At 42.9% G+C, this 24,563-nt stretch overlaps 1 protein-coding gene across 2 annotated transcripts in view; it reads right to left on the reverse strand.

The window, feature by feature from the left end:
* Positions 1–23,339, reverse strand: part of MKLN1 (muskelin 1) — a 108,998-nt gene extending 85,659 nt beyond the window's left edge. The window contains exons 1-3 of one of the 2 annotated variants that reach the window (XM_064442469.1): positions 23,203–23,339; positions 8,700–8,769; positions 742–884 (exon numbers count right to left, since the gene is read on the reverse strand). In XM_064442469.1, the coding sequence (XP_064298539.1) occupies positions 742–884; positions 8,700–8,769; positions 23,203–23,294 (305 nt within the window). In that variant the 5' untranslated portion in view covers positions 23,295–23,339. The remainder of the gene's footprint in view (positions 1–741; positions 885–8,699; positions 8,770–23,202) is intronic. The other variant, XM_064442475.1, reaches the window with a different exon arrangement.
* Positions 23,340–24,563: the final 1,224 nt, after the last annotated feature.

Genomic DNA, 24,563 nt, shown 5'->3' on the forward strand with positions numbered 1-24,563 from the left:
GCTTGACTACAGATGATGTACACCCATACATTCCCCGGAGGTGGACTTTCCTTCTGTAGGCCCCCAAAAATAGACTAGTTCTCGCTACTCATTTCTCTTGTACTCCTAGATATTTTTAAAACATTTCCCTTTCTGAAACAGAAGACTCCTTAAAAGGCCCTTGCAAATTTACATTAGTAACTATTCAGAAGCTCTGGATAGCTTGAAGAGCCAAAAGGCTTTCTTTAGTCCCTATCAGTACAACTACCAAATCAAACTGAACAAAGGAAAACATGGGATTTCCATTTCCTTATTTGATTTATTTACCCATGTGAAGGAAGGCAGAGCAGCTGACTAGTTCAGACCTTTACAGCTGCAACGACGTTTTTGACAAAGGTAGGTTATTTGGGCTTTTAAAAGATACTTTAAGTTACCCACAACCGGGGAATCATTTCTCTTGTGCCTCAAGCACACAGAAGAAAGGAATTGCAATCCAGCAACATTGTACCCTGCTCTCAGCTCTTCCAAATCTCCAAGAGTTCACTCTCCACAAATCCTCTACAGTTAGAGCAGAATAAGGAAGGCTTCCTGGAGCGAGTGTTGGGATTGCTGCTCCCTGACCTGACCATAAACATGTGGGCAGCTAATTGCAGGATCGCAACCTCTATTACACTGTTAGCCACGTGTCTGCTTGGGAGTGAAGGGGAAGAGCATTTTGGTCCAGGCTTTACGATTACCATAGCTGATGAAATCACATCTTACCTGGATAAGAGGTCTGTCATGTTTTCCTCATTCATCCCACCAAAGACTTTAAACTTCTTTAAATTGCAGACATGCGTTTTCTCATATTTGCCAAATGTGATACTCTGGACTATGGCAGGTCTTTCAAGTTTCAGAATCAAATACTGCGGAAGAAAGAACAGTGAATTTTAACATTAAAGCCAAGGCTGCAAAAGATACTAAGGGAGAAGCATTACAGCCTTCAAAAGTTCTGTTCACAAAGCCAGAGAATTAAAGCTAATATGATCCCTCCCCTTTATTATATTTTCTACTTTGTTCCTGGAATAAAGCAAAGGGTTTTTTAGGAATATTACTTTAAGAGCAGTTTATCCAGGAAAAAGATTTGGTTGAACTACCTATTCCTAGCATTTCTATTCAGGGCCTACATGCATTCCTTCAAGTTGGACGGAAGACTTCCTGAAATCTGGCAAATAGGATCAAATGACAGAGAACGAAGATTCAAACACCCACTACAGTGTGAAATGAAACCTAAACTGAATACACAATGAGATAAATACAGTATGTTCCACATGCTAAGAGAATACCAAATTACTTTTCCTCTCTGGGCTGACACTATTTAACCACTGAACGCAGACTAAGCTGGATGTGTGGCTAACGCAGGAACCAACTGCTTATTAGCCATACCAAATAAAACCACGCCACTTAACTGATAATAAAGGGGTTTTACACATAAAACCATGTAAACGTTCTCCCTGTGAACACGTGCCCCACCCCTTACACAGATGTCCCCCCCTCAGCGTATGAATAGCCAGATTATTTATATTCAGGCCCCAGCTACCAGCTTCACCCAGCACTGCTGGAGGGAAAGATCTGTTCCACTTGAAAAGCACATGCAGAGAAGTGCTTGCGCTGTTCATCAGGGACCACCGAGCACCAGATTTAACCTTCCCCTACAAACCAGGTCTTGGAGGGAGTCTGGAGACATCCTGTTTTGCAGAATACATCAAGTCTATACCTGAAAACAGCGTGTTTAATTCTCTTCCCCCACCTTCTCAGAAATAAGCAGGACACAGCAGAGAAACAAGACTAAGTGCAGAATCACAATTACTCATCATCTGGATTTTGTTACAAAACCCTGCGATCAAGGCTACAGCACAAGCAGATCAGAAAGGCGTTGTAGGACACCTCCCACTGCAGGCACCACTGGTGGCCCTTTCCTCCGAGCGGCAGCACTGCCAAACCAGACATGACGCAATGTTTTATGTCTTTCATCAACATCAAGTAGAGTGTTAGCATGCATGTGGCTGCTTTCTGTGGTTCCTGAGCAGAGACTAGTATCTCTCCATAAAGCACACGGCATCACTCTTGCTTGCCCTACCCAGCTCTATGGGACAAGCTCACTCTAGAAGGGCATCTTTTGGGTGAGAAGCAGAACAAATTTTCCCCTTCCATTTAGTTCTCAGTCTCTGTCATGGCCCTATAAAGCAACTAATTCCAAATCTAGAAGCAGTACTAACATCGCTCTAGAGAGTGTCAGGATAAATGTGTGATCTCAACAGCTGGTTCTCACTACATTTACAAAAAGCCTAGCTTAAAAGCAGCACTCATATGTGTAGTGGTTACAGTTGATAACGCAGACAGGAGAGGTACCTGTTTAAAATATGAAACATTTACTGCCAAAGATTTTTTCAGAATTAAGAAAATAAACCAGTATCAGCACTGCTAGGGTGCGACAGAAGAATGCTCGGGTGCTTTCCCAGATTATTTTTTTTAATGAAAAACCTCAAGTTTTGTGTAGAACACCATCCACCTAAATGGCAGAACCCACTGTAAGTTTAACTAGAAGTAAGCCAAGCTTTTGTCTCAAAGGACTTCTCAAACTTCAGAAAAAAAAAAAAAAACCAAAATTCTATACAGAAAACAGATTTTCTAAAGCAGAGAAAAGGAAGGGATGAAGAAAAGGATGGTCCTGTAATGAGCAAGGCAGTACTCGGTACATGGCACAGCCCGCTGCCAAAATTCCCATGCAGAACAGACAGTACACAACAACGTCTAAGAACTCCTCCTACACCATCGTATCTTCCCTGCAGATTTCTCCCAAAGCTGAAAAAGTGAAGCTAGCGCTACCAGCATCAGCAACTGCAATTCTTAATCTCGCTGGAACCGCACAGCCAGTGCCTGGGTTATTAAGACAGACTTTCTCAAGTACCACGCAAGATCTGCAAAAGCTTGGCACAAACTTCATCCCGTATTATTCAATCCTTACCCTAAATTAAGAGGCGGAAAATCCAGGACTGCAGCTAAATCCTTTATCCTGGCATACATGCCTAGGAGGGAGCAAGGCATGGCAATTACTCCACATGGCTAGCAGTGATTTCTTCAGCCTACAGACAGGGAAAGAGCTCTGCAGCCCTCCTTCCTGCTTCCCATCCCATCGCCTGCTGAGTCAGGCAGACGTTACAAAAAATATAAGCACAAAAGCTAAAGACATCTTTTTGAGAATTTATCTGCTGACTGAAACAGAGGACAGGTTTGCTTTAAAGCCTGTGGCCCAACACCTGTACCTTTGTATGCATTTCTATAATACACACCCATATATATACACATACAGAGGTACTTTCTGTTTTTATGTATAAACACACACTGCTGCCACTGTGGGTAGAGGCTACAAACCTCACTGATGTCGAGAAAATATATTGCCTCGAGAGCTGCAAACAGCTGGCTGCACGGATATTTTTGGACTGCTACCAGGATTTTAGATGTGACAGACTATTCTCTATAGCTTTGAAAGACGTGATAAAAGTGTACGTAAGATCAAGTGATTTATTAAACCTGGAGAGAACAAGTTGATGAGATTTCAGACAAATACATACACCGAGATATTTGACACTTTTCCATCCTATTGCTATAAGTGACATCAGTACATTTAATGCCCAAGTATTCAAGTAGTACTCGAAAAATCCAAATTACAAACTGTTTGTTCATTAGAGGCATGGCAAACAGATGCTAATTGGAGTAACTGCACAAACCTCAGCCTAATTGTTAAGCCTCAAATTACAACACTTTCAGAAAAAGATGCCGTAAAACATTAGAAGAGCAAAACTCCTGGGTTTATGAATAAACACATTTGTAAGTGAAGATGCACAAAGAGCAGAGTAGAGTAAGTGGCACTCCAGTACCTCAACAGCTTGAGTACACCCAAAAAAAGGCAAATCCAGGACCGTCACACTGGGAGCTGCAGCAAATTCCAAACTTTTTTGAAGCTCTGGTCTGTGCTACCATTTGATGACAGCCATATGCATGCTTCTGCATCACAGAGCGTGAATTTTATTAATGTACTTTAAATTAGTTCCTGATACAATCTACACAGCAGGATGAAAATCAAGAGAGGAAAACTGGTCTTCTCAGATGCAAGACTGGAACCAACTGTTTGGACGGTGCCACTACCTTTATACTGTTCAAAATGTACATCTCCACATCAAATATGCTGGACCAGACTCCAAACTGCCCTACGCAAGCTGCCTGTGCAATTAGGGTCACATTATATTTTATTAAGTTCTTTCTGTTTAACCTTTTCTGCTCAAGCATTTTTTATTAGGGAGTAGCGAAGCTTGTACTGCATGTGAACATAAAACCACAATATAACCAAGATACTCAACAAGGACTGCCCTTGTCCACCTACCCATTGCTTTTGCAATTAAGCTTGTGGCTAAATAAAAACCTATCCTTTTGTTCACATGTTAATCAAGCCACTCAGGGAAATTAAATATTCTTCTGCACAGCCTTCCAAGTCATACATACCATCACCCTCACCATGGCCACAGCCATCAGGATGAGCATTTGTGACAGGGCCATGGTCTTCAGCACTACCTTATTGCTTCACACTTCCTACGAAAGCCTAGAACCACTTTAAAAATAGAATGATAAGCCCTCTTTCTGCCTGAACAGGTTACTACGTAACAGGTTTATTATTGAATATATAATTTCTGGGTCATTCTATTTCAAGACTAAAGAAAGATACCTAGTTTAATAAACAGAAAAACAGCTGTCCTATGTATTTCCTTTCACTGGCACTCACTAATAGCCAACTGGGGACTTTAATGGCCACAAGAATTATTTAACTTTACCATACCCAGAAAGCTAGGAAAACCCTTTACTATATATAGTCACATGGCAGCATTTCAAGTGCGTAGAATTCCACTTTCATTTTCTTTCCCTTTTCAAAAAGGTTTAATACGGACTTCAGCACAGTTACTGCAAAGCACAGACCTTCGCTGAGCTACCGAACACATTCTCAGGTGTTTTTTTTTCATGTGGTGTTCTGCTTCATGCTTATCCTAGCAAGAGGAACACTCTTAAGGAAAAGTTGCCTGGAGAGTTTTTGTTTGTTTGTTTCCATCAACAAGGGAAGGAAATAATTCAATGTTTGGGACTCACTCTATTTTCACCTCTAAGCCAGCACAGCACCACCACCTCAGCAGGGAATTACTAAACCCTTACATTAAATAGGTGAGACACTCCGATGAGACAAACAGCGGCGATTACGGCTGCAGAGCTTATTAAAATACCTCATGGCACGTTCCAGTGAGCATGACTGACATTAGTCCTTGTGTTGCATCTTAGTCCTAGTTCCAGCTGGCAAAGTTTGAAACAAGGAAAGCTTTATTTCACCAAGTTTTAGTTCGCTTCCTGTCCCAGACTATTATGGCCGCCTACACAGTTTAACAAGTGCGTCACTGCAAAAGTGACCAATTTTAAAATGAAGTAATGCCAGCACACAAGCCGTAAAAGGCTTTGCAAGTTCGTTTTCCATAGTATACATAATATTTATTTTGGGGATTAAAAATCATGTGTGTATATATACATCGTCATTCTTTGGAATATGAACTATCCAGCCTCTACTTCTCACGTAAAGCAACTGATTTCCCCCCAGCTTCTCTGCCCACCACACTTAAAATTCGGCCAACCACTATTTTCACCCAAAGTTCTCCAAGCTCAGAATCTGCCTTAAGAACTTCACCCATCTGCAGGAACAAGGAAGCAGAAAACCTGTGTGAAAATTTTACCTGCATTAAAATGTGGCAGTCTTTCAATAGGCAGGGTGCAAGAACTAGCTATTTGGAGCAAAATGCAACCAAATCTGAATTTCTTTTGTCAAGTATGAGACAACACAATTTGGAACAGTTTATCTCCATATATATAGAAATAACAACTGCATTCTTTACACAGAAGCCTCTGCTGCAAATTTTAATTCCCTGTTCCCTTTTTCAACAGGGAAGTTACACTGTAAAAAATGCTTTACGTGAATAATTAAACATTCAGGTTAGAAGCACGAGAATCAGCTAAAGTATGTATTAGAAGCACTGCAAATAAATTGTCTCTCACTCAGCGCTCAGGATTGGGCTTGCTGAATACACGAACCGCTGCGCAGCACTGTATATTCTCACTATTGGATACAGAGAATCAAGTAAGAGGAATCCAGCAGCATGGCTTTTTCCACTTAGGCAGCCAGGTTTTCTATTGGTTTTGTCTTTAAGTAACACAGAATAAAACTCAAGTACTTAGATTAATAAAACTCAAATTTAATATCTGATATTATATTTAATATAATATGAGTTAATAAAACTCAAATTGCCAATCTCAGTTGCCACCAGGAAGATTAACTTCTTGCAAGTCAGATCAAAGGACCTCCAAATCAGAGGGGATTCTGCCCCTCTGCTCCACTCTGATGAGACCCCCCGCTGCAGTGCTGCGTCCAGCTCTGGGGCTCCCAAAATAAGGAGGACATGGGCCTGTTGGACTGAGTCCAGAAGAGGGCATGAAGATGACCCAAGGGCTGGAGCACCTCTCCTATTCAGACAGGCTGAGAGAGTTGGGGTTGTTCAGCCTGGAGGAGAGAAGGCTGCGGGGAGACCTTACAGCAGCCTTCCAGTGCCTGAAGGGGCCGACAAGAAAGCTGGAGACGGACTCTTTACAGGGGCACGTAGCGACAGGACAAGGGGTGATGGCTTTGAACTGAAAGAGGGTGGATTTGGATTAGATATAAGGAAGCAGTTCTTCCCTGTGAGGGTGGTGAGGCACTGGAGCACGTTGCCCAGAGCAGTTGCAGGTGCCCCATCCCTGGAAGTGCTCAAGGCCAGGTTGGACGGGGCTTTGAGGAATATGAGCAAGAGTGCACACGAGCGATGCACAAGAGAGCATACAAGCGAGCTGAGAGTGCGCAAACATGCTATGAGAGCACGAGCACGCTCTATGCATATGATAATGTTAATTCATCTCTCTCCTATCAAAAGTTTGGTTTAAACAACTTGCTTATGTGGGGCAGTCCCCAGTTCTCCAGGGCTAAATTCAGTAGTTCTGCAACAGCATCTTCATCCAGGCCACGATCAATACACATAAAACTGTTGGAAGACATCTCTTCAACAAGTTTATGCAGTTCACACAGAAGTCACTCTAATTATTCCCTCCTTAATCTACACACTTGAACATAACTTGTATCACTGCCTGTCAGCTTTAAGCATAGGTTGGGAATATTCTAAAGCATCCACTTAAAAGAGATCTATCCCCATTCCAGAATCAGGTTTTAAAAGGACAGACTATTCAGAATGGTTCAGAAAATGAAAGAGCAACTTTTAACAATAACTACGAGCACCTCTCGTGAAAAATCCAGTCCAAAGCTACACCACAAGCCAACCTTGCCTTGTCAACAAAAAACACGTGCTTCCTGCAGGAAAGGAAGTAACAGATGGCAGACTGGGATACAGTACATGCTCAATACCTATTACCCTGCAATCAATAGTTCCTAGATAAACTAAAACTGCTTCAGGCTATGTATTAAATTCCTATGCTGTTTATCAAAATATATATATTTTTTAAAAATCAAGTTAAAAGAGCAGTAGATACACAGAGGCATCAAGGGTCAAAGGGATCAAAATTATTAGTCTTCACTAGCAGGTTTATGAAACACAGTGGTATAAACAAAATACTCTTCCATCTCCTAAAAAAAAAACCCCGACACGCCAATACTTTTACGGACAAACCAGTATACAACACACTGTCATGAAAATCAAGATGAAAGCCTTTCAGCTGGACGGGATGACCTGCTGCTATTGGGAGCCGCTAGTCTAGGCTATAGATTTTTAACACACCTTTCAAAGCAAAGTAGCAAGATTTACCTAGAGAAAAATTCTGAGACTTGACTCACGAGGAATACTTGGATTAAGTAAGTAGATAAGCAGAAGAACTTTGCACGGGAGAGATACTGCACAACACCGTCTGCTGTACATCAGTGTTTCAAACAAAAGAATTTAAAACAACCAGCGTAAGAGAGATAGAAGGTGATCAAACCGTAACAGAGCAACAATGTAGAGTTCTAGCATAAAGAGAAGGATAACATACTTAGTGGAGGAGGAAAAAGAAAGTAAAACGATAAGCATATTTTTTCTGGATAATCTAGCAATCTAATTAATAGCAAAAAAAGCAAATTAGATGCTAAAATCAATACAAATCTTATTAAAATAAGGTGATTAACCAGCAGAAGAGGTGACATTCATGTCTCTCTAAACAGTCTACACTTCTAAATGCATTATTAGGAGAAACAAATACAAGCTTCTTACATCTAGGATTCAAGACCAGCAATTGACAACAGTTTCCAGTAGTGCTGACCGAGGGGGACCTGCACGCCTCATTAGCAGCTTAATCTAACCATAAGGTTAGATTATTTCCAGTACGACCACAATTGTCAACACAATGAAATGCGAAACTTCCTCTGAAAAAAGTCTTTCCTTGAAAGATCACAAATAAATTGCTGGAAACGTAAATACTTAACATACCCCCACAACAGCCTGCATTTTACTGAGAAAAAGCAGCCTATAAAAGCTGTCAATATATATAGCAGCAGCCTACATTTGAAATAAAAACTCCAGTATATACTAAGTTGTAGAACACAGCTATACAGCTGCAGAGATTCAGATGCTTACCTGGGGAGGATAATTGCTTTCTGAAGACCATCTTGAGGACTGATCATTGGGCTTGTCCACCAAGATATTCCTAAAAAATGAGAAGCCAGAAGTAATTTAAAAACAGCCACGTATTTTACATCTCCCGTAAGATCTGTCATACATGCAGATCAATAACATTCTCATGCAACTACCTGAATCACTAGGCCGAGACTAAGGTTCTCACCCTCCTATTAACAATTTTCTACATCACTATTTTACAGGAGCCACCAAAAAAAACGCCTCCAAGCCTTGTGGTTGGAGCTCCAAGTTGCAAAAGAAAAAAAAATCCAAATTGTGAAATAAATGTGAAACAGAAGTTTACGTAGGCCCACGTCCACAATGAAGTGGAAAAAAACCAGCCTCTTTCACCTCAATGGGGTAAGAACTTTTCAATAAAGTTAAAATGATGAGCAGTAAAACAGTTAGCAAGCCACAAACTGTCCTTTACTAGACAGGCAATACTGGAATGGAGAGAGGAAGCTGCAAACCTACTTAAGCTTTCTCAGAGTGAAAGATTACCATCTAACTCATGCCAAATTAACAAGTATTTTGCATATGAGCTGCAAGCCTAGAACAACACACAAGAAAGCAGAAGTTCAACTTTTCAACCAGCAAAATTACCCCTGCGTTGCTTTCTTACAGTTTGGAATAGCAGAGCAGTTAGGTAATTAACATAAATTCAGAGTAGTTTTGGTTTGGTGGGTTTTTTTGCTAAAATGAAGCAGATCCATCATGATAATCATATGAAGGATCTGCTTTCCCCTCTCATATAGCCAGGTGGTAATGCTCACCTCCCAGATTAAATTAAAAACTAAAAAACTACAAAACAAAATCCCTAAAATATGTACTAAAATCTATACAATTATTGGTGAGGTAACGATGCACCACCTGCTGGACAGGGCTTACGAGCTCTACCACATCCAACTAATGAACTCACTGGCTCATAAAACTTATGTAAAAAGAAGGAAGCAGTCATCAAAATGCTTATGCCTTCTCCATCTGCTGTGTAGGAGGAAAAGAACACTAGCATCTGGATTACTACAAAGGACTGAAGGAAAAAGCACTCATATAAAAGCTCAGAAAGGAAAAAGGTTAAGTCAGAGGTTGAGCATTAACAGCCAGAAAAATTAGCTCGCTCTTTCCACACTGAGCAGACCAAAATCACCACAGTAGCAACGGTATCCAAGCAGTCCCGCGCCCCGACAAGGGCGACAGCAAGGAGCTAGACCAGGGCCGCCCCTTAAATACGTACATTTTAGAGAGCCGGACTAGCGGCCGTCCATCTGCACGCTTTACAAGAGACATGCCATGGTTTTTAAATGGTATGAGAACAAAACTCAGATTCCCTCTCCCTTTAGTCTCTGTCATAGTGTGGCTTTTATTAACACAGCAAAGCCGGCACCAGCCCAGGCCTGCAGCTGGTTTATTCACACATCCCTGGAAAACAGGTTTGAACGGCATACGGACAGGCACTACCCCCTTGCTCTAACCCCATCGAAACAGGAAAGGTCAAGCCATTGGTCTGCATAATTCACCACCCAACTAAGTACAGCTAGTCTGCCGCGCGAAGAGGCTCAACTCCAAGAGAGAACCTCGCTCTCGTCTTCCTCATTTACAGCAGGGACAAAATGAGCCAACCAGACCAAAGGGGAGAATTTGGGAAGTGATGAGACATGGGTTTCTAATACAAGTTGCCAGTCTGAAAGCTACGTCACCACTGGAAACCAAAACACATTTGTTTTGAGAGGAATCCCGGACTGGTGGGGGCTGGCAGGGACCTCTGGAGCTCACCCCGTCCCACCCCCTGCTGGAGCAGGCACCCCCACAGCAGGGGCACAGGGCCGCGTCCAGGCGGGGGGTGAATGTCTCCAGGGAAGGGACCCCACAGCCTCTCTGGGCAGCCTGTGCCCCTGCTCTGGCACCCTCAGATCATACCTGCAGTCTCCGATACCCTGCCACAGGTAAGGCAAAAGGTAATTTATTAATTTCTTAATACCTTTTAATATGTGGAGAGAGAAAAAACTGCTAAACTTGAAGGAGATACATATCTTACACCAAATACTTAAGGGACACAAAGGCAGATAAAACCAGAAAACCCTGTATAGCTTTTCTCCTTTATGGAACAATTTACTCTACAGAATAAATTTTATTTATGGTGCTATTACATTTGTTTAAACATTAGACAATAAGCTCTTCATACGTTGAGCAACATTTGCAGGAGTTGGCACTGTTACACGGTCAGATAACGCCTTGCTGGAAAGAGGCATTTTATAATTGGGACAGATCCCAAAGATCGTATTTTTAGACGTAGATGTTTGCTTCTCCGGGTCAAAGATCAGTTTGCCACAACCAAAGAAGACCTCAATCAGTACAGATAAACAAGATAAACATCCTTCTGCAGAGACAAAGAAAAGGGACAGGTGGCTCACACAGAATTAAGCTAGAAACATGTAAAAAGTAAAGATTGCAGTGTCAATGGAGTTATAAATATGTTTAAAAATACGTGGGTTATTAATTTATTGAGACTAAACAAACATTGAAGACAGAAGGCCATATGTACAAAGTCAATTTACCATAATGGTTTGGGAAAATTTATGGGTTTGGAGGAATTCAAGCATTCCAGCAGTCATGAGACAGTAAGAAATACAGAAATGCATATCCTACTGACAGATGCCTTTTTCCATGCAAAGCCCTTTTTCTGGACATCACAAAACACAGTACCCGGAGGCAGGCTTTTCAGATATAACACCTGGGTTAAAATCTGAGAACCTTTAGAAGTTAAAATTCCGTTCACCTGATGACTTTCCATGTAATTTCCACAAGGCATTAAAAAAAAAAAAACGGTATTTGTAAGCCCTCGAGCTACCGCAAGCACCAAATAGTTTTACGCAAGCTTTTCCTGAGAAAAAAAGCAACCCATTAAATGTGGTTTGAGGTAACTCACGATCATAAACTGTAGATACAAGATCTAGTCTAGCATAAATCTACAACACTGCCAAGAGGGCCCATTCTACCCGCTCACCCCGATCCTCCCCCTCCCTAGACCAGCAGCTATAATAAAAATTAGCATAACTAACTTCTTTAGTCAGATCAGTTCTCCAATTCAGCTTATGACCAGTGCCAGCACAAAAGGAAAAAAAAAGAAGATGAGCAGCTGGATCTGGACTAGGGGTTCATAGAAGAAGAGCGAGCTCTCAATACCACTCACCCACAGGCAAGTAACTACAAAAAAAAAATTAATATGCCGTGGTACCTCTGCTACTTTGCAGGCAATCCCACCCCACACAGAAAGCTAATAAGCACAAGGAGCTACTTTATTTGCACGACAAACAATAACGTGTCCAGAGGCAGTTCTGGTGTGCCTTAAATTCATAACCTCGCTTCCTTCACGGCTATTAGCATGTAAGCCTTTATCGTACACGCTCCCATTGCCAAATCAGAGAAGTGGATCGTTCTGGCTGGTTTATGTAGAAAGCCCTCTTGGCAGAACGCAGTGGAAGTTTCTTATTACCGATGCAGACGCTGGTCTTGCAACTGCTGGAAGTAGATAGTTTTTCCTTTTACCAACCCAGAAACCGTCATATCCGTTGTACCAACCACTGGCATGGCAGCGATGTCCCCACGCCTGGTATTACTGGAGGACTTCCCTGTGCAAAAAGCTCTGTGGCTTCAGGCGTTACAATCACTAAGGGAGAGTTTTTCTTTGCTTGGGCGGGGGAGCGGGGGGAGGAAGGGAAAAATGAGATGACTTTGCGGATATACTGAGAATTAGGTTTAAGGCTGCTCTAATTTGCATCTATCCTAAGTATTTTCATGAAGCTGCTGTTAAAGAAATCCATGACTTATTCCTAAAGTCCTAAAGAATAAACAAATCCAAAACATTAGCTTTGCTTGGCACATTCAAATTGCTCTTCAGAGAGCAGCTGTGCAGAAAAGGGCACACACGTCTCCAAGAGGACTTGGAACTCAGACACAGCTCTTCTAGAAAACCGCTGAGGTACCACACCATTACGCTGCAAAAAGCATTTGGAGTGCTACAAAAACACAGCCTGACTGAAAATGGAATAAATACTTTTTTTGGGGTTGTCCACATGATTTTTTTTTTTTTCCTACACCAGCCCAACACAGACTAGCAAGCATACAGCAGGTAAAATACATGGACTAAAATTTCCACTAAATCCACTTTACAGAGGACTGTCAGATGTGGTGGACCAACTACTTCAAACACGTGGAACCATCTCACCAGCCCATAAAAAGCATCAGGGGAGATACTCCTGCCCAGCCTAGGCACTGGAATGCACACAGAGTCTTAACCAAGAAAAATACAGGGGCAAAAAAAAAAACCAATGCCACCAAAAAACCCTGTTCCACTGATCTGGAAAGAACTAGAGACATTTTTCTCTCACAACTCCCAGAAACTCACTGCAACTAATACTGATCTCAAACCACCCAGCTGTGATGGTTAAAAAGCTTTTTGTAGCTATGGTTCTCCCCTAAAGCAGTTCAAAAAAAGCTTTTTAGATTTTGTTGTAGAGTTTGCCTCTATTGGAAAAGGTCTCTGCTTAAAATGGTATAAGAACATGAAGGCTTGAAAATGTCTTAGATGAAACACAGTAAAACACGTACAATTATTAGGCAGTATGAAGATGCATTCAGGAAACAAGGTTTTTGAGTTTGGGTGTTGGTTTTGTTTTGCATTTTTTAAAACACAGGATGTCTTATAGCCCACATGCTAAGAAGTACAGGAGGACCTCTCATGCAGCAAAACAAAGCTGGAGTTAAACAGGTACACAAGAGCTCAATTTAAAGTACCATCCTGCCACAAATTTGCCAACTTATTGCTCAAATTTGGTCCACCTCCTCAGCAGCAGAATTTCACACAAACATCCAGTATATTATAAATTTACTTTTAGCAAAAGTAAAATAGCTAAGCAAGGTCGGCATACAAAAATAAACTGATGAATTTAGAGATCACCTTACGGAAACATCTAATCACAGCTGACTATACCAGACAACAAAACAGGTATCACTTAGCTCTGGCTTAAAAATAGTTCCATTAAACCCAGCTTCTCAATTATTTCTGTCAATGGACAGTTTACCTTTATTTTTTTAAGCTGCCTCTCATCACTGACAGCCAGTGACACACCAAAGCCTTTACTAAAAAACGAACTGCTCCTTAAACACGAAATGCCACTGTTGCAGACGTTTCCAGTAACCCCAATTAGAAAGTCCTCCTTTCCACTCCCCCCATCTAGTTAAGACTTCTTTAAACAAGGTATTTTTGATTCATCAGTGCTTCCTCCTGACACACCAGGAATTAAATGTTACCAATAGTGACTAAAACTGCAGCAGTAGAGTGAATTCCCAGCAAGTTATCAGAGCCTGGTAAACAACTTCTATTTCGGTGACACTCAACAACCCTAAATCGCGGATTAAACTTTTGACTGTATCACAGCACCGAGCAATTCAAATCCTTAGCGGCAAGAGCTCCCAGCTCCACGTTGGTAGTATCAGTATTAGCACAGCAGAAAAAGAAATTGGAGAAAAAATAAAATAAGGCTTATTCGCCTATGTTGGTAACCACAGTAACTTCATGCATCGCAGATGACTACCAGCCTAACCGTCCCGATGTTTAGGGATTATAGTTTAAATGCCATTTAACTGGTAGGTGATGCTGAACCTTTAAGCTTAAAAATTATCGAGGTTTGTTCTCTCCTCGCACTAGCTTTGGTTCCAAATTTAAGAACTGTTAGATCACTGAAACAACAAATCTTTTCCGTATACTTAAAGACTATCTACTTTTTGAAAAGAAAATAACTTTAAATGCTGATGAAATCAGCAATTATAAAGACCGCTTCACCTAATCATCTTGGCAAACTGATGTTAGTGGATATAAGATTATCTCTACATGTCTAAGGATATTTGAAATCCAGCCTTTTAAGTGATCCACAAAGCACTAACACAAGCAGCACGACATGCATGCAGTGTAGCCTAGGTGAAGTTCCAGGAGGCTCCCCAAGTAGAAACAAATCCCTGGCTTGATTAAAGGCCAAGAACAGCATGAATTCTACCTTTCAATATTCAAGGAAAGAGAGGAAGATATTGGATTCTTCAGCTCACTGGATTTGTAGACAATAAATACAATACTGAAGTAAAATTTGCCAGAGTTTAAGCCATCACCAGCCACGGCCGCTTCATAACAAAGTTCAGTTTCATTTAAAAAAAATCTCACGCCTTGTTGGGAAAATAGTTTAGGCAGTGTGTGAGCATAGGGATTTCTGCTGCCAGCAAACACCAGAAGAGCCACTGAACTTAGGCTTCCCAAATCTGCCAGGGTACTGATGGAGCAGCGCACTTCAGTACTGCGTTGTTCTCATTTCCTCTCATTTCCAAAAGCATTTTCTTGGAAGGAGACAGACAAGAAGATTAGAGGAAAGCAATGTCTGGCGCACCTCTGTGTAAACTCCCTATGCTCTATTTTGGAAGCATCACAAACCCGGCAGAGTATTTTTGTTTGACTAACACACATATGGAAAAATTTTATGAAGGTCAGGAAGTAGATTTAGGTCTTCCATGATTTCACAGCACTGCAACAATGCTCTTACATGCCACAATGTTAGTAATATTTCCACTCAGAGGAATCCATAAAAAACAGACTACGTGATTACATGTAAAGATATAAATACCTAATGTAAGCCATAAACACATCCTTAATATTCATCAGCACTGTAACTTCACACTTAGTAAAAAGGTCACCCAAAAAAATTATGCCTGTAAAAGAATTTAAAGCAGACTATGTTCAAAAAAAGAGGCAGAAGCCCCTCCCACACCCAAACCAGCATCAGGTATGGAGTTTCTTCACCAAAAATCTACAGAAAATGCCTCCTGTCTCATGGTGGGTCAACTCTCACTGTACTGGCGTTCCTTTAAAAGTAAGGTTCCCTCGCTAACAATGTAACTCTACTCAGGGAATCCAGAAGACAAAATACCAACCTGGGAAAATAAGGAAATAACAGCCTGTCATTAAGTTCTGGTTATTTGGGGAATTGTGTTACTAGTCAGAAACATTTGCAAGTTTGAAAGTCAGAAACCCCTGGTAATTCCTTATTTTGGGGCAATATAAATCATTCATGCTAAAGGATACACCAGTTCCCAAGCCAACATTACTTTCGTATTTGGCAGCTTCCAAACACTGTACCAGAAAGCAGGTTTTTTAGGAGACAAAATGTGTAAGTTCGCAACAGCACACCGCTGTGAAAGAGCAGGGTGAGAACTCATTCAGCAGTTCCTTACTCAGAGGTCGATTTACCTCACCCAAATTTTCTTCTTCCATTTCAACACTCTGTGTTAAGAGCACCTTTTAAACGTAGAATAGGCTAGGAAATGAGTATTTGAATAGTTACCTTAAGAGCCAAATGATGCTTAAAGTATGTACCTACAGAAAAGCATTCAAGAAAAATACAGGTAATAAACTAAGTTTCAGCGTTCTTCAGGCATCTTCCCAGAGCTTGAGTGTGACGACATTATGAACCCAGCTGAGCTTCTTGGGAGAAAAGGCAGGGAGGACTGCGGAAAACACCACCAAACTCAAAATGACCAGTGTGCAATTTTTCTCCATTATCAAGTCCATGTCATTTTCCAGGAATTGCAGAACACGCCAGCAGAGGAGGAACGAGTACCATTAACCAGTTTGCTTTTGCATTTTAAATTCAGGTTCGCAGGCTGCTATCCTCCGCTTAAATATACGGTTGTGTTCCTTGATTTAAATTGATCCAGGAAATAATTTCTCAAAGATTATGCACAGTGAGTTTCAAGTAAAGACTAAAATAGCAACTACCTAAGGTAACAAACCACTCGACATCTCCAGAGCTCCTTCCTCCCCTTCCAGTAACTACTATATTATTGAACTCAGACCCAGCTGAACTTACAGGCCACTGTTGCTACAAAATTCAACAGGCCACAATCAAAAATGCAAAACTACATTTGGGTTTAGAGGTTTATATTAACATGCAATTAAAGTCAGTCAAGCACTGGCTTGTTTTGGAAGCTTGGAACATGCTGACCTCCAGATAGCCGACTGAATCAACGCTGCACACCCCACTTTACCACAGCAGAAATATCTTGATCGCATCATAAAGTCAATGGTGATGATAAACCTAACCATGCATTCTAACAGCGATCTGCTAAGACGACCAAATTGCAGAATAAGTAACTATATTCTTTGCCATGTTTAAAAAAAAACCCAAACAGACAACACGCTGTCTCAGCAGTAACAACAGTTATCCCAAGGAAAACGTGCTCTGTTTGAAATAGCATTTAAGTGTTTAAGTAATTAGTAATCAGGAGCTAGAAAACCTTTAAGCTTGCAGCATATAAAGCCACATACAGAACAAATGACCCATTACCTGATGATGTTAACACCTCCTATGAAAATTTTACATTCTTAATGTTCCCCAAAAATGCCATCCCAGAAAAGGTTGAACATCGGAGTAGTACAGGTTCTGCCAGGTTAGTCACACCAGGGAACTACAGCAATTAGCATTTCGTCTTCATCCTTCTGCCAGTGAATAAAACTCTGTCTGATCTCCTAAATAATGGCTATATTTTAACTGGAGCTTAAAGAATTTTCTTCTCATACTGCAGCATTTGTGCTTTTACCTGGGAGGCAAGAACTATCAGACTTCTGATGCCAATGTAAGGAATGAGCAACTTCAGAATTTCATATTTTTTTCATGGCCTCAAACCTTTTTCTTTCTCACCACTAGAGAAGCATTTAAAACTGATGTATTGAATCTGCAGGTAACTTTATTTTCTACAAAAATATTTTGGTGTTGAAGTACTCAATTTCAGCTTTCAGAGAAAAATCCTAGGCTACAGAAGTGACGTAAGCAAGGGGGGAAAATGCCTGTCAGGACAAGGAGGTTGTCTAGAAACATCCAGAAAATCCATACAAACAAGTGGAAAAAAAAATACTTTCCACTGACACTGAAAAGAACGAGAAGCAGAAACGAGAACATTTCTATACACAGAGTTCACCAGAGGGGAACAGAGCTGGGCAGCTCACTTCACTTGTCAGTGTTGGCATTTCCAGCTCGTTTTAGTAAATGTTAAAAGTATCGATCAATATTGCAGAGACATCACAAGCACGTAATTACAGATAGGTATGGCTGCTCATCTTCCCATATCTAGAAGCAAAGCAATTAGAACAAGGAAAGTGAACTGGCTACATTAAAATATTCAAGTAGAGCTATAAACGCTGACAATTTAAGTTAAAAAAAAAAAATTCATGTTATATGTGCAAAAACACCCCGAAGTTGCGGTCCTACAACTAGAATAGAAATCATCACTGCTATATAACTGAAGGTATTTAAGAAACCATGAGACATAAGCAGCACCGTTAAGGGTTCCGGCATACAGACAATGAGCACAGGTCACCCCACCAGAAAAGCTCTAAAGCACACTTGCTAGTCCACTGTTTTGGTCTGGTTTAGATAGCTTTAAACTGCTGAGATGTCTGCAGAAGGTATCTTCACCTCATCAAGAAAACAGAACACAGTATCAGAAAACAGAAGAAACAAACCTTTTCGTTAGTCATGACTGATCTCAACTTGAACGTGAGATTCTTCAAGACCTGGATGCATCTACAACAAGATGTATGAACCTGCAAGGTACAGATCTGAATCATCGGTTTCACGTGGTCGGAGGAGAAACTGAGAATCACGTTTCACTAACCACAAGCACATGTTTTTTCCTGTTACAGAAATCTCAGAAGACAGGGTCGCTAGAATTCAGGTTATTTTCTGGATTTTTTTTTTTTTTTAATCCTTATGGACTTTACCTCAGAAGATTTGTTACACATGTTCTCAGTGCCTTCTTGCTAATGCTTTGCAATACCCTAGATCTGAAAACACAGGAGAGTACATTTCTGTTTCAGAGTAAACAGAATACAGCAGTAGATGTTTGGTTAGACTAGGCAGGAACTTACTGTCACATCTTCATAACTAGAAAGAAAAAAAATTGCATTCTCACTTTGGAAACCTCTGAATCACTCATACTTTACTATCAAAGTATTTTTCACTGAGTTTACTTCCCCTGGTTTGATGGAAATATAGAAAACCTGCAAAAATACAGACCATTATTTCAAGTATATTGTAACAAATCATCCGCATCTTTTTCTGTTCCAGTATGCTTTCTAGGAAAGAGACAACAGAGCTATCCAGCCTTCGGCATTTGATGCAGTACCACATAATGCATCAGACAGGAAAAGACTGGAATTATCAGAAGAACTGGAGTCCACAGTAAAATAGATAAAAACGGGTTGCAATGAAAAAGTGACTACCGATTAGGTAGCAAATGGCATTTAATTATCAGCTAGGAAACCAATCTTATTGTAGATTCTTAGTAACAACCTTAGCACAAGAAATAATTGAACAAAATACCAATAAAAATCCTAAAGTCACATCTGGGAAGTACAGGAAATCTAGGAAATCTTCCTCTACAGAGACACCGGACAGAAAAACCTGAATGATTCTGAAGATCTGAGCAATAGAAATGGGGAGAAACTTCCTCATAAAGGTACATGACTAGCATAACACAGTAAAAAGCTCTTGTTGGTCTCTGAAGTGGGATTTCAGCCGTATAAAACAGTGACAGAAGGACCTGAGTGCATTAGCCAGCTACAAGATAGCATCAGTCACGAGTCTGATGCAGCCACAATCCTAGGATACAGTAATTTAGCATTTAGCAACAGAAAAGGGTACATGACTGCCATCGCACAGAGCGCAATACTTCACCTTTCCAGGCAGTTCAAACTGGAGCAGGTACAAAAACAGGCTATGAAAAAAATCAGACTGTGAAGTGCTTCCCTCAGAATGCAGAGCAATAGTTTTTCATTCTCTTCCTTACAAAAAAAAAAAAAAACAAACACAAGTCTGAACAAGAGTTACATTACCTTCTATAAATTGTTTATTCCCTCCTTGACCAAAAAAAAGAAGTGACTGAGCTCATCGCTTTCTGCAGAAGGCCAGAGAGAGGGGAAGAGAGTCCAGGTCTCTCTCTGCCTATGTCAAAAGACACAGGTACTCGTTTGCGTAGCTCATGTGAAGCAACTGGTGTTGGTGGGGAAATCCCGAGGCCGGTCCGCTGTGAGACACCACGGAGCAGCCTCCCACGTGGCTCCCCTCCTTTGGGGAGGAACCACGGAGAGGCAAGCAAGGGACCCGATGGAAGGCTCTCAGGCGATGTGCATTGAACGTTTTCCAAGTTGGACAAGCTGAAGCCTCTCAACGCACTGTTGCCTCTGCACAGGCAGAGTGTCTCTGAAAATACCAGATGTTGCAAGAACAAATTTCCTCTTGGATCAATTTTCTTCCCAAAGGCACAACCTCCCCTACAACACAGGCCGAACTAGACACTAGTACTAGACCAGCTCCTTCACTTCTACCCACAGAGTTTTTAAAATAAATATCCAAGTCAGTCTCCCTGCTGGTAGCTACAAGCCAATAGAGGCCAACTCCAGCAGTTTGAAAAACAGCAGAACTATTATTTGGCAGACTCGAGAAGGACAGTCTTCATTTTATGTTTGGAAAGGTCTTTGCAAACGTGCAGGTAGCTGCAGCACTGGTAAAACAGCCAGAAACTGGACCCAGCACTAACTAATCCCCTGGTACCACCATGAAATACAACAGAAAAGACCCTGGCGTTCACCAGAAGAAAACCTGTCATTGAAAGGAAACTGATGTTTTTCACTAGACAACTAATCCTAAACTAGAAGGTTTTTGAAACCAGAAAGGTCTTTGAAAAGCACTTTCGGTTTTTTTTTTCCTTAATTAAAAAGAACAGTTATCAGGTGATCTTGGTGCTCTAAAAAGTTTCAGTATCAGTTCAGCATCACATAAGCAGATGTGACTTAAGTTACTAGACAACTAATTTCTTCCCTGGACAGCGGTGATGAAAGCTTTATATTTCATAGCTTTGTTTTACATTTAAAACTACACATCTACTTAGGAAGTGTGTTTAAATCATACTTAGCTAACACAGAACATGGGTGATCTACTCCATTCCTTTTCCACAAGCACTTTGCTTGCAATGATGCAGCTCCCAGCAACAAGCAACATTATTAGATAGATTATTCCTACATACATGATGGCAGCATCCCTCTTCTATGTTAAGGTTAAAGTAGCTTCTTCCTAGTTATGCCAGCAAACTTACTTACAGTATAACCAGAATTCCCAATATCCTTCCAGAAAAGCATCATTCTGGCTATGTGCAGGTTCATCCCGCAGCAGGCTATGTTCCTGTCCCACCAATTTTCAAGTTTTTCCATCTTCATTCCACCCCCAAGAAACCACCCTCTCAAATGTTTCCTTATAAATTTTCTCCTTTTGAGGTTCTAACCTTAAATCGCAGGTCAAAGCCTCCCCTTTCCACTTCAGATCACACTTCATCTCTTCTCCCAGAACATGGGAATCAAAAGTTATCAGACAGCAAGGTAAAACCAAAGCTTTCATAGGAGACAGCCCACAAGTGTTAGGACCAGCATCTCTCAGACCAAGGTCAGCATGCTGGAGAATAACCCCATTGCTGCGATTATTGAACGCTGCTTAAAAGCAGTTAAAATTGTTTTTACTGATGATAAGCACATTTAAACACCATCTTAAGAAACAGCCAAATGCAAGGTCATGCATTCTTAGAACACCAGCCCTATGACTGCAGGAAAGGGAATCGTATCACGGAAGGCAATAACATTAAGGACTTTGGGCAACACTGCAGATGCCATGTGAACATTAATTCCTGACACGAGTCTGTAGCAAAAAGGACTCACGGGAGCCTTGGGAAGGAATATCAAGGAGAAAGACGGTATTATCTTTTTATATCGCATCAGTGAGATCAATAATGGGCGGTCACCCTTCCATCCAGGCACCAACACTTTAATACTATGTTGAAAGCCAGAAATGCTGGCAGAAATAATTACAAGCATGATCACAGATCTGAAAGAAATGCCTTAAAGTCAAGTCTTTTTAACAAGAAAGGTAAAGGGATTACTCAATTATCACCGAAGATTTTTATCAATTAGAAAATAATTCAGTTCTTTTTAATCTCTAACAAAGCAAATACACAGAAAGATACAACAACTATAAGTTCAGTCAGAAAAAAATTTTTTTAAAGATTCACTTAATTTTGGAAAGCAGAGATAATTTGTGACATTAATAATTAACAAATAAGGCAACCCTGTCACTTGTTGATAGTGGGTGACTTCAAGATATTTCAATCAAAGGTTATTAAATTCAGCACGATCGATGTTTAGATGAGACTCTACAGCCTGCAAGGACGGAGGTGTCCGAGCGCTGCGCTCCTGAGGGTCCTCCCGACCGCCAGCACCGAAGCTAACTTATCAAAAAGGTGTACTGAAAATAGCACACCTATAGCTATCGAAAATAGCGCATACACATAGCTAGAGTCACTCTAAATTTTACTTTCAGCACCTAAAGGAATTTAAGGGGCCGTAGTGAGACTGCCACACTGCCAAGTCTCCCCTTCAGGATGGGTTCACATTAGTACGGCAGCGCCAACTGATGTAAAACCCAGCTCCAGCCTCTTTTCGCCAAAGCAAAAGTTAGGGTTGTTTTTAGTTATAAGATAAGGGTGTTTTTTTTCTAATTAAAAAGCAGAACGCGAGGGCAGCATATGATCCCCTTCCCCCAAAACCGCACGCAAGATGAAGGGGAGCCCAGCCCAGCGTTTCAGAGGTCAGGGGCAGGAGAGGAAGCCCAGCTGCCAAAAAACACAGAGCCCCGAGGCACCTGGCAGAGCCAAACCTCGGCGGGGGAAGGTTTACTTACCCTTCTCCCCACTTCGCCCGGCCGCCAGCCTCTCCCACACGCAGGGCCCCCCCCAAATACGGGGGCAGCTCCTCCTCTTCAGGTGCACCCCCATCCCCACACCTGGCGGTCCTCCCCCATCCACTCCTAACTGCTGGCCAGCCCCTGCCCACCCCCCCAAACCTGCTCATCAACCGCCAAACACCCTCCTAACCTCCCCCCAGTCCCCCAAATCCTGCTGTACAGCCCCTCCCCCACACGCAGCGATCTCCCCAAATCCTGCTGTACAGCTCCTCCCCCCAGCCCCCCAAATCCTGGTCTGCAGCCCCTTCCCCATACGCAGCCCCCCCCAAATCCTGCTGACCAGCCCCTCCCCCACACGCAACCCCTCCCCCACACAGCCCCCCCAAACCCCGCTGCACAGCCCCTCCCCACGCACGCAGCCCCCCTCCTCCCGGCCGGGCCCCCCCCACCGGCCGGGGCTCCCAGTCCCCCCCCCCCCAGCAATACCCGTGCCCGCACCCCCCGCTCTCCCCGCGCCGCCGCAGCGCCGCCCGCCGCGGCCTCCCCGCGCAGGCCAGGCCGGGGCCCGGCGCAGGCCCGACAGCCCGCCGAGGCGCGGGGCGGCCCGGGGCCGGGCCCGGGGCCGGGGCCGGACTCACTCGGGCAGGTAGGTGGAGGAGAAGCTGCTCCAGCGGTGCAGGGTGTAGCCCAGCACCCGGCTCTCGGGGCCCGCCGGCCCCGCCGCCGCCATCTTGTTGTCAGCAGCGGCAGCCGCGGCCCCGGCGGCGACCGCGGGGGGCGGGGCCGCGCTCTTAAAGGGGCCGCGCGCGCGGGCGCGCTGGGCGGGCGGGAGGCGGTGGGGGTTGTGTGGGAGGCGGTGGGGGTTGTGTGGGAGGCGGTGGGGGTTGTGTGGGAGGCGGTGGGGGTTGTGTGGGAGGCGGTGGGGGTTGTGTGGGAGGACGGGGTCCTCCCAGAGGGTTACATCCCCTGCGGCTGGGGGCAGACTCGCTATGGGGCTGAGGTGTCCCGTGGGGCTCAGGGTCACCCCTTGGAGAGGCTGTGGGTCTCAGGGGGATGACGCTTGGGGCTGAGGTGGGCTGTGGGGCTCAGGGAGACACCCCATGGAGAGGCTGTGGGTCTCAGGGGGATGACGCTTGGGGCTGAGGTGGGCTGTGGGGCTCAGGGAGACACCCCATGGAGAGGCTGTGGGTCTCAGGGGGATGACGCTTGGGGCTGAGGTGGGCTGTGGGGCTCAGGGGGACACCCCATGGAGAGGCTGTGGGTCTCAGGGGGATGACGCTTGGGGCTGAGGTGGGCTGTGGGGCTCAGGGGGACACCCCATGGAGAGGCTGTGGGGCTCAGGGGGATGTCCCGTGGGATTGGAGTGGGGTGTTGATTGCCAACAGGGATGTCTCCTTTCCCAGCCCCACAGCAGCCCCGGCCATGGGTGAGTGCTTGGGAAAGGGATCTAGGAAAACCGATTTGATCCCGTGCCAGCTCCCGCACCGATCCCTGTCATACGTTCACAGTTAACCTCCCTCACCCCATTTTATCGGCTGAATATTTGACCGTGTGTTCTTACACTTCACAAGAAGCTTGTTTTGACACTTCTGCCAATTTTTAAATACTGGGTCGTGCTTTTTTTTTTCCTCAAGAAGGAGCTAAAGCTATTAAAGTCACCAGAAATAACAGTAAATAGATAAATAAAAGTAAATAACAATTAAAATGAACATGCGGATGATTGAGTGGTGCCCAGATTTAGCATTTGACCGACAGTCCCATCTGAAAGCAATTGCAAATTGAGGGCTGGGTGCCAGAATTAATCAGGAATTTTTTTCCTTGGGTCATTTTTTCAGTCTGTACAATGACTTGTCTACATGTTTCAGAGAGAGGTAACCTGGAGGTCTGGGCTGCGGGAAGGAACCCAAGTGGTTTCCCATGCCTTGTGCGCTGTTGTATTTAATACCTTTTCCTGTGGATTCTAGGCAATAACTTGTATTTAATCACTTCCTCTTCTGCT

Source organism: Phalacrocorax carbo, chromosome 1 (assembly GCF_963921805.1).
Source record: "Phalacrocorax carbo chromosome 1, bPhaCar2.1, whole genome shotgun sequence".
Taxonomy (NCBI): Eukaryota; Metazoa; Chordata; class Aves; order Suliformes; family Phalacrocoracidae; genus Phalacrocorax; species Phalacrocorax carbo.